General features: G+C 39.3%; 1 protein-coding gene across 1 annotated transcript; it reads right to left on the bottom strand.

Annotated features, from left to right (window-relative positions):
• Positions 1-9,880: 9,880 nt before the first annotated feature.
• Positions 9,881-11,101, bottom strand: LOC135700925 (uncharacterized). The gene has a single exon (XM_065221595.1). It carries the CDS (start codon positions 11,099-11,101, stop codon positions 9,881-9,883), a length of 1,221 nt encoding a protein of 406 aa, XP_065077667.1.
• Positions 11,102-11,472: the final 371 nt, after the last annotated feature.

Raw genomic sequence — 11,472 nt, 5'->3', positions numbered from 1 at the left:
CGGCTCAATGGTCCCCAAACAATAAAATAATGATACATCGAATGATGCAAACACACGCGACGTCATCGCCGTTTGTCACCCACCGCTTACAGGAGAACCGTTCACAGCCTGAATGAATGACGCTCGGTGTTCATTTGATGTGATTATTTTTCAAAAAAAAAAATCATTTAATTACAATCATTACAACTATTCAAATTACCGGCTTTTCTTCAAGATTCTACGCATGGATCCGGTCTTATGTTTAAAAAAAGTTATGAAAAGCTAGACTAAATTTTTCAGATCACTATCAACCCATCAAGCACCGTGACAACTAAATCCCAAATGATGGTCTCAAGGCGACAAAAGTCAACGAGGTGTGAGAGATTAAATGGTGTCGATAGAGCGCCACACGACAGCAGTCTCAAACGGTAGTTGCAAAGACGCAGCATCCGTGGTTATAGCGGAAAACTCCTGTCTTAGAACCATCGGAATCGAAAGACAGTCAACAGCGAGTAGGGGGGTTGGGAAGCATGCGTGAAAGTTCAGTAATAACAAAAACAACAACAATACAACAGAACCACGGAACATAATACTCTGGAACCCGTGCAGAGTGAAATGGAATATCTTCAACTATAGGAATGAGCCTAAGGTAAATGAGGAAGCGAAAAGCCATCAAAGTCGCAGTTGTTTCACGGGAGGACACAGCTCGTTTGACTAAGTGGCGTACATCAATTCCGATTAAAATTAACAAGATAAACACAGCACGATCGTTTTCGAATGCGAACTCATTTGTATTGTGACGGAGCGGCGACGAGCGTGTTCCGGTTTCGAGAACATTGGTGATCGTGCCGTAGTGATATGGAGAATTGACACGAATTTGGATGGAAATCAATTTGTTGACAGGGTCTTATTGATTTGTTTTACCATAATACGGGGCTTTGTCATCGCGACGCTTGATTTGTGATCCAAGTTTGATAAATTTGCTGATGGGTTTCCTACGTGAATTGATGAGACATTTGTCAAATTATGTGCATTGTCCATTTCCTGAATATCCATACGTTTCTGAAACGATTACGATTTTTTGAAACTATTCTAAATGCGTAAAACATTGCTATAATGAGTAAACGCATTTTTCTAAATTTTGAATAAACGGTGTTCTTGTGAATACTAAGTAAAATGCACCCAGAATTGTATTGACGCCCGTAAAGGTTTTGATTATAAATCTTCATTACAAAAATTAGCATAGTCTGCCCCAAATTAGCTACCTCACTTTTTTATTCATAGTCACTTCAACACTCTTAGGCCATTTGTTACTTATCCGGGATGAGATTTGAACTCATGACTGTGGCGTGAGAGGTATGGATGTTAACCACTACGCCTGGGCCGTTCCCTCGTTATCCTTAAGCTGAAAACGCTCAGAACATATTTTTACTAACTTGAATAAATTTCCACCGGTTTTTAATGAAAATTTAGCAACTTTAATAGGAATCTGGACAAAATGTCGAAGAGGCAAAAGGTCGAAGGGTAAAAGGTTGAAGGACAAAAGGTCGAAGGACAAAATGTCGATGGACAAAAGAACGAATGGACAAAAGAACACGAATGGACAAAGTGTAGCATTGAACTAGAAGGACAAAAGGTCGAATGGAGAAAAGGACTAATTAAACTTAGAGGGACAAAAAGTCGAATGAACAAAAAGTCGAATGGACAAAATGTCGAAATGGACAAATGGTAGAATGGAAAAAAAGGTAGATTGGACAAAAAGTCCAATGGGCAAAAGGTTGAAATTGAAAAAGGGTCTACAGCTTGAGCTTGAGCTTGAGCTTGAGCTTGATTGACCGCCCACGGTTGCTACTCTGTTACTGCCAGATCAGCTGTAATTACACAGAGAACCAATAGACGATGCTTGGGACTAGCAATCATCCTCAATGTGTAAAAACTGGTGATCTTAAATTAGGCAATACCAGCGCCGGCCGCGCCCGAACACAGGTCAAGAAAGGAATGTGAAGGATTGTGTTGAGATGACACTCGCTTTGATGGAAGCCGAGAACACCTCTGCACTTCCACGAGGAATCACTGGGATGTTGGATAAGAGGGTTGGGTTTGCAGCAGGGTTCGTTTTGGTAAACGATAAGCTGAATTGATTTCCTAACGATCATATAACGCGAAGGAGCTTGGGACTAAACCCACGGTCTTCTGCTCAGTAAGCAAAAACGTTTGCCACTAGGCAGACGAGCACCTTTTTAATCACCGAGTTGCTGTTATTACCATGTAGTCATATTAACAAATAAAACGATTGACGAATCTTGAATGTGGATGGGCCTGAGATTAGACTCATGATGTTCTGCTCAGTAAGCAAAAACGGTTGCTCTAAGGCCACCGAGCCCCTCATATCACATAATACCGTTGCTCAAATTTGTGTATCCATTCAAACCCGGAACCAACGACAACAACGAGTTTCGCAAAATACACGATACACAAGCGATTTTACCATAAATCTCTTTGATATGTAAGGACCTGGGACCGCGTTTTTCTGCTCAGTAAGCAGGCCACTATAACCGACGATCTTCCAAATCCGAAAACTAAAAACTACGAAAAAGTACTTAGGCCTTCATTAAGTTCCACTTTCACGCGACGTTCAATGACAGGGTCCTATCCAGGATTACATCTGAAAAATCCAAATCTGGCCAACGCCCACCTAAACCTGTTCTAATCCACCTGAAATGACTAACGAATGGAAGACTTTGACTACCCAGCCATGCAATAGTCTCATTCCGTGCCTTATGGCAACTTGATGATTCTATTGCGCTCATCTTTTGGCACCACCCAGGGGAGACTTGGTCCTGTACCCAATGCTTAACTTATCTCCATTCCACTCAGCTACTCGCAATTTCTTGTGATATAGTGGGCGGAATATTATTATATGAGACAATTCAATGCAGACGTCTTTCCAAATTTGGCAAATCGACAGGTAATCGGTGAGTTACCACGATAGTTGCTATTCAAAAACTCGACAACGTCCCATCGTCAACGCCTGCTATGAGAATTTCCCATTGCAGACGTCAACGAAATGACGTCATCGAGCTATCGATCAACTACCCTGGTTATCGTCTGGTACCTTATAGCACGATGCTAGGAGGCGAACCGGAAGAATCGATGAGCTACCTCTCTCCCTGAAATTGAAAAAGGGTCTACATGGACGAAAAAGTCGACAAAAAATATCAAATTTGCCAAAATATTGTATTGAAAATTTTAGCTAAGAAACTTAAAATGACTCTTTAAAAAATCTCCCTGGTGAAGATCACAACCCCTGGATTAAAACGTTGACTATGGTATAGCTGTTATCAACGCCTTTTTAAGACTGAAAGTCCGAAACAAAATGACTTATTCTTCATGATCTATATTCTGAACATCAATAATGCTCTCTATACTTCCTTGAATTTCCCAGATTTTTTTTTTAATTTCCATCAATTTTCCTGAAAATAATTGAACAGCACGGCCGATGAGAGTAACTCAGTAACTGAGTCGAATTCAGCTAAAATTTTCAAAAAGTGGGGCTTTCTCACTTTTCCGGGAAAAATTGCTAAGGCCTGAACTTGAAAAAAATGCACCAGACAAAACTGTTCGCCAAAAATTTATTTTGTGGATTATGTTTCGGCATAAATACTTTATTCAATTTCCTTTCCATCGCTAAAAGCCCGCACCTTTCCCTGAAGACCCCTCATTACATTTTGTGCAATGGTGGAGCCGACCTTTTTGGTCACTTTCATCCATTCCTTCTTCATCTCCAGCTCGTTCTTAAACACCTTGGACGATTTTCGAACTTTGGCCTTCATTATGGCCCAAAATCTTTCCACCGGACGAATCTCTGGTGAATTTTGTGGGTTGGCGGTTTTTGGTACAAAAACAACGTTATTGTCTCTGTACCAATCCAACGTCGATCGCGCGTAATGGCAGGATGCCAGGTCCGGCCAAAATAATGTCTCGCCTCCGTGGGACCGCAGGAAGGGCAACAGACGCTTCTGGAGGCACTCAGTGCGGTAAATTTTGCTGTTGATGGTACCCATTGTGATGTACGGTTTATTCAGTTTACCGCATTGGCATATGGCCTGCCAGAGCAAGTATTTTTTGGCGAATTTGTCCACTTTCTTCTTCCTTATATCTTCCGGAACATCAAACCGTGATTTGGCAACGTAGAACTCCAGCCCCGGTATCTGCTTTGCATCTGTAGGTTTCGTCATCCATAACCACACACGTCGGTTTCGTTAACCACTCTCGATACAGCTTCCTTGCACGGGATTTGGCCGCCGTGTTTTGTTGATCACGCCGGTTCGGTGCCTTCCGGACCTTGAATACACGAAGCCCAGCTCGTTTCATGGTTTGCTGAACGAACCAGGCGGAACGCTTTGCCTTCAGAGCCGCGTCGTGAATCGTAAGGTTCGGATTACGCTTGAAATAATCCAACACCTTCCGGGCCTTCACAGGGTCAGCTGTCTTCGATTTTCTTCCACTTCCAGCCCGCCTTAAACGATTTTACCACCCGAGACACAGTTGTATGGGTGATTCCCAGTTGTCTTCCGATCCATCTCATGGTCGCAGTCGGATTTACCATGACAGCGCGCAAAATTCTCCGGCGATTTTCTTATTGTTTCGATGACATCTCAATAGCCACTGAACCGATTGTTATGAAATTTTGCACATGTAAACAATTCACTCCAAACTAGTTATACCCAGATTTTCATCAATTTTTACCCACGGATAAAAAAGTTACACACGGATAAAAATGGTGCATTTTTCCGAGTACAAGCCTTAAATATGAGAAAAATCTATCAAAACTTATTTTAGTCTAGGATAAAAAATAGCTAGTAAAAAAAAAATTTTCAACGAATTCAGTATTTTTTATTAAAAACATAATGTTTATTCTTCAAAAAAAAACATCAATGAATATTGGAGAAGAGGCTCTGGTCAGCCGTACGACGCAACTTAGTCGCGATGCTCTCACAAGAGCGCTGGACGGCACTGAAATCATTCTCATTTTGTATTGAACACCCGTTAATAGACTGAGTGAAATATTTCTCGATTTGCCTCATATTCATAAAGCTATTTCTGGAAAAAAAAAAATAAGGAAATTTTTAACTCATTACTGAACGGCTGATAAGCTCGACAAAAAATTTAGTGGTTTTTCACTCAAAATTGCGAAAACGTAGACTACTCATAGACTGAGTCAAATTTTCCTCACTTTTCCTAAAAAAAATCTGGTACAATATGAGGAAAATATTACTAACTCTAGGAGTATACTAATAGCAACCAGTGAAAACTAACGATTTTAAATTGGCTCACTACTTTGACTAGCTTATTGGTCCCAAGCAAATCGATTAACGTACCCCATTCTTCATACCCCTCGCAGATAAAATGAGGGGTCCGTGGATTTTCCCAGGTTTCGAGGGGTGCTTGGGACCGAAGATAGTACCAGAGCTGACCCAAAAAGTTAAGCACGTTTCTTCGGGATCTTCTAGTCTTAGAGTTACCTCTATGCTAATAGACTAAATTAAATTCTTCTTCTTCTTATTATTATTATTATTCTTCTTCCTCACATTTCAGTCTTATTGCTTATCGTATATTAGCTTAATACGTGCTCTCAACTTAGTGTTCTAGATGTACGTCCACAGTTATTAATTGAGAGCTTTCGATGAATGTACCATGTTTGCATTAGTATAAATGTGTGGAAAGTACAATCATACTCTATGCCCAACTCGAGAAATTTTCCAACCCAAAAAATTCCTGGACCGGACCGGGAATCGAACCCAGTCACCTCCAGCATGGTTTTGCTTTGTAGCTGCACCTTTACCTACTGAGCTAAGGGAGGCCCCGATGTACTGAGTAACTCATATTGTAAAACTTTTTCCTGAAAAATCGTGGAACATTTTAACTACGTTTTAGCGAATTTAAGTGAACAAAACTCAAATTTGCGTTGGTTTGATCGGCTGTATTAGTAACCCCACTTTTTGCAATGTTGAGTCAAATTTGACTCAATTTTGAGTTATAATCATTGAACGTGTGCCTTAAAGATATGTGATCTATCCTAAAGCTCCCGCAACTTACCTGAAATTGTCTATACTTCCTTGAAACTTTATTTAAAATATCTACACTTCCCTTTAGATCCCTAAATTTTCAGGAAATCTTCAGAACTTCTCTATCGTTCCAGAAATTTCCTTGATATTCTTGGAACTTTCCTGAAGACCCCGTAAACTTTCAGATATTTTTGGAATATTCCTGAAATTCTCGGAACATTCCATAATTTCTCAGAAATTCTTGAAAGTTTCAGCAATTAATTAATTAAACTGCTCTGAATTTCTCTGTTCTTCCTCGAAACATACCTGAAAATAATGAAACTGCTTAAAAACCTTTTCACTTCTCTTAAGCTCTCTGAAGTTCCCTGAAGACCTCTTAAATTTGCTGAAGTTTTCGGATATTCCCAAAGTCGTTTTTTCAAATTTTGATAAATTTCCTGCTGATTCCATGAAGCTTATTGAACTGCCCTGTAGAGCTGTGATTTTCCCTAATGTTCTCGAAGCTACCCTGAACTCCTCGTTCTTAAATAATTTGAACTTTCTTAAAAAACTTTCTTGAAAATCTCCAGAATTCTGCTGAGTTCCAAAATATGTGTAACGCTCTTTAAAATGTCCAGAAGTTTTCTGAACTTCCGTGAAATATCTGGAACTTCTTAAAGATTCTTAACTTTTGTTGACGGTCATGATGCTGTCCTAAATTTATCGAAACTAACCTTCTCAGATCTCTAAACTTGCCCGAACGGCTGGACGTTTCAGCAGTTATAGTGAATGCTATTAAGATTTATCAGCTTCCCTGAGGATCTTGCCGCTGATTGCAGTCTTCGAAATTTTTCTGAAGTTTCATTAATTTTTCGGATGCTAGATTTGAAATTTAACACAATAAACCTTTTTTTTTTTTTACATGAAAAAAATCGAGATCCATGGAGAAAATTATACCTCTGGCCGATTCCGAGACTTTTGAATACTTAATAATGTTTGAACAAACTTTCAATTTGTTGGAACTAAGAGAAATATTGAAGATATAAATCTAAGATTTGGTAACATATTGAAGATTCTGAGCTGTTAAAAACTTGCAAGGCCCATGAGCTTGTAAGAAGGAAAAAAATAATTCTGGGGCAATTCTGAGTAGAACTCCGTGGGGTTTGTGATGAAAATTTCGGGCGATTTCCAAGAAAAAATCAAAGGGAATTCTGGTTAAAGATCCTAAGGAATTAAGAGAAGAAATCAAAGTGTTCTAATGTAAATTTCAGGAAAAACGTTTCATGGGGAGAGTTCCATGGAAGTTTCGTGAAGAAAAAGGAATCAAACTTTGAAGATTGTTACAATGAAAATTTTTGGAGAATTCATAGGGAATCTTGTGAAAAATGTCAAGGAATGTTTGATAAGAACTTCAAGACAATTATGATGCAAATTCAAGGTATTTATAAGAGCAGTCCAAAATAATTCTAAGATGAATTCAAACGTAATCTGAGTAAATTTCAAAAGGAAATCAGAGAAAAATTTCATATGAATACATGAGCATTCCTAGATTTTTAATGGATATTCTAAAATGCGTTTCAAGAGAGTTTTGAGAATGCAATTTCTGGAATCATTTGAAGAGATACTGAGAATAATTCCAAAGTAAATTTATGAGTATACTTAGGGAATACTGAGAATTTAAATTAATTTTCAGGAGCATTCTAAGCAGATTTAAAAAAGTATTCATGAGAATGTTATAGGGGATTTTACGTATTCTCGGCAACCGAAGCAACGACCTTCTTTCTATAGCCTTTTTCTCTAAGGAACGCACACATATGCAGTATTGGTTTGTTTACAATCTATTGCTGCCAGCTGCTCTAACAATTTCAGTCGAAAGAATTGTCAAAAACTGTTTTGAAACGCTTTTACAAAGCTCCAATCTTCTCTAGTGAGAGCGAGTATTGTCGGCAACCAGTTTTTCTTCGGCAACCGTTCCATTTGAACTGCATGTAAATCTGCTGATCTATTATCGGCAACTCGAAATCAGCTACAATTTGTAGTGCGTGTGTTTCATTTCAAGAAAACCTTGCTAGATTGCTTTTTCTCAGTGGTAAAAATATAGTCAAATTGAAGCTGAAAGCATAAAGAATCGTTTGCATGCATTCAGCGAAGTGTTTTCGTAAGAAAATCCAGTGAAAATAGTGTTTCAATTTGGGTTGCCGAAAATAGTTCTTCAGAAAATATAAATGAATTGGAAGAAACATTAAGAAAGAATACCGAGAGCATTCTGGAGATAGTTTCAAAAAAATTCGTCAGAAACCCATATAGGGGAAATGACGGCTTCGGCATGCCAGACTATTTTCGGCAACCCAAATTGAAACACTATTTTCACTGGATTTTCTTACGAAAACACTCCGCTGAATGCATGCAAACGATTCTTTATGCTTTCAGCTTCAATTTGACTATATTTTTACCACTGAGAAAAAGCAATCTAGCAAGGTTTTCTTGAAATGCAACACACGCACTACAAATTGTAGCTGATTTCGAGTTGCCGATAATAGAACAGCAGATTTACATGCAGTTCAAATGGAACGGTTGCCGAAGAAAAACTGGTTGCCGACAATACTCGCTCTCACTAGCGAAGATTGGAGCTTTGTAAAAGCGTTTCAAAACAGTTTTTGACAATTCTTTCGACTGAAATTGTTAGAGCAGCTGGCAGCAAAAGATTGTAAACAAACCAATACTGCATATGTGTGCGTTCCTTAGAGAAAAATGCTATAGAAAGAAGGTCGCTGCTTAGGTTGCCGAGAATACGTAAATTCCCCTATATGGGAATTAAAAAATGAAGATTCATGTAAAAATTTATATCAAAACTCCCAATTGGAAGTGCATTTGATAATTCTTAAAACAATGAGAGATTCCAATTTCAAACCTGTTAAAATGTATTGCTACAGTGGAAATGCGGTTTCTAAAAATTAAAACTCTGATTTTTACATACGGGTCAATATAGATTGCAAAAAGCTGTTGTCGTCTTTTGCAAAAGGGCAATAGGAAAAAAAATGACGACTGATTTTTCCAATCTGATGTTACGTAATATGTTAAAAAAAACTGAGTTTGAATTTTTGGAAAAAAACACATCAAAATCAATTGAACCAAGGTTCAGTGAAATGAAATGTCCGAGCAATTATGCAAAGGATATCGTTCAATACGTGCGAAGGTACGATCTACCACCAGAGGTCCCAAATCTCTATCTAGCATAGGTGCTGGGGAAATACCAGAAAGCTAAATGTATCATGTGGAGTTGGACTTTGACATGTACACAACTGTGCGAGGTGTATATGTGAACGTGCAGAACTAAATTCCACCGACGCTCCATTTTCTCAATCGGAAGGGGAACAGTTTCTATGCCAGGACCAAAAACATGTGTTTCTTCAGCAATATGGAGAGGCATCGGATGAATTCCTGAAGGTTGTGACCCTGGAAGCTCTCAGACATGGGAAAAGAGACGAAGAGGAGGCTGAACGGTTAGTGCTGGAATGAAATGAAAAGAGAAGTTAAGAGAATTTCTGGGAAAGGAGAGGGCCACAGCACCTGGTGAATCGTACCACCTCAGAAAAAAAACAGAAGAACGCATCATGCCCCCCCCCCCCTCCGGAATAAAATATACCAAAAGCAAGTGTAGAATTGTTAAGTTTTTCGGCTCCGTTGATTTTTTTAGGCATTTGAACGTTGCAAAACGTAGAAAAAAATGTCTTCAACTGTATCGTAGACCAACTTTATACCTTGAAGTAACCACAATGGATAGAATAAAGGATTTGTCATAAAATATATCATACTCATTGAGATTGTTGTTTAAATTAAAATCTTTATTAAATTCATATTACATCCAAATATTTATCGTTGACTTCATCTGACGCATCGGGATGCAACAGTGCGTTGTGGCTCTCACGGCACTTTCCGACGTTGCATCGAATTCTATGCGGACATCTGGACTTGCCTTCGATCAAATGATCACCGAGACAAATCTTGCAAACGTTCCAGGATTCTACCAGCACCGTACGGGCTTCCACTTTCATTGTGGAAAATTCTCGGCAGTACCACAGGGGATGACCAAATCGTTTGCACAATCGGCAACGTTTGTTATATTCCTTCTTGCCTTTCTCACCAGCAGCAGCAGTAGTGGCAAGAGTCGATTTTTCGCGTTTGACTGCACCGGTTTTTACGGAATTTGATTGATCCGTTTTTGGCCCTTGATCAGGTAGTGCTTCCTTCAGTACTGCTCTGTAGCCAGTAGGATTAGTTTCCCGCATCTTAGCTACCTTCATCGAAGCAAAATCACTGAAAGTTCGAAGCGTTACGGATTTCTTAAGTTTAGCATGGTCGATCCATTCAAGTATTTGCATATTGGGTAGTTTGTAAACAAGTTCCTCGAACAGAGCCGAGTCAATCAATCGGTATTCTAATTCTGCTGCTTCCATTAGATTGCACAGCTGTTCCAAAGCGTTTGCAAATGACACACAGGTATTCATTTTTTTAGGATTCGGGTTTTCCAGCTTCCTCACTTTCTCCAAGTGCCATTCAAGCAGGGTTTCAGGATTGCCGTACAGTCGATGAAGCGCATCGATTGCCTTTGGTACCAGCTTAGGAAGAATCAGCAGCCCTCGAACGCTTTCGAGCGCTGGACCTTGGAGGCTATCCCGCAATCGTACCAGATTTTCAGAATCATTGAATCCGCACGCAGCTGTTGATGTTTCATAGCTGGCACGGAAATAATGCCATTCTTCAGGATTACCGGAGAATGTTGGCAGCTTCGTTTTGGCTGCGTTTTTGGTCGCCAGTTGAGTTTTCGATGGCATAAGCTGGCTGGATTCGTTTGGCTTGGGCGAATCATGCTTCCGACAACAACCTGAACCTGAGTTATTATTCGGTTTCTCGGTTACACTGTGTTTATCAAATTGCTTCTCAACATCAACAATTCGAGAACTGTCGTTTCGTTCCAATATTTGCGTCACTAAACGCTCCATATCCTGTGCTTGTTGGAGTACTTTATCGTACGAACTCTTGACTTCCGCTTCTTTACCTACTTCATTTCCCATGGTGATGGCGGTTTTAGTGACGATGGCGGGTTTCTTTTCCAATGCAGTGGATTTTCTTTGTCCAGAAACGTGATTAGAACTCACTGTAGATCATTATCCATTGGAGGTTTACTTATGACTGAAGCTCGTTCCCGTAACTGTACCAGATAAATGTTGCTTAGGTATGAATGTGAGACATGCATTTCTACCAAAGGCAGTGGACAAATAAGATATATAACAGGCAAGACTGGGTCGTATATGTACCAATATTATGAGGGTTCTGTAGACAGTTATATGGACTTGTAGAATGCTATAAAACCGCAATAAAACATGCAATAGTACTTGGGATATTTGATAGAACTATAACAATTCCCTAATGTTGCTTAGGTATG

Source organism: Ochlerotatus camptorhynchus, unplaced genomic scaffold (assembly GCF_037179485.1).
Source record: "Ochlerotatus camptorhynchus isolate MF236.1 unplaced genomic scaffold, CSIRO-AGI_Acam_v1.1 ptg000144l, whole genome shotgun sequence".
Taxonomy (NCBI): Eukaryota; Metazoa; Arthropoda; class Insecta; order Diptera; family Culicidae; genus Ochlerotatus; species Ochlerotatus camptorhynchus.
The sequence above is the reverse complement of the archived record's forward strand: the minus strand, read 5'-3'. Positions and strand labels throughout refer to the sequence as shown.

What these genes read in the sequence shown, in the direction of transcription:
- LOC135700925 (XM_065221595.1), bottom strand. Translation starts at nt 11,101, where the DNA reads ATGGGAAATGAAGTAGGTAAAGAAGCGGAAGTCAAGAGTTCGTACGAT.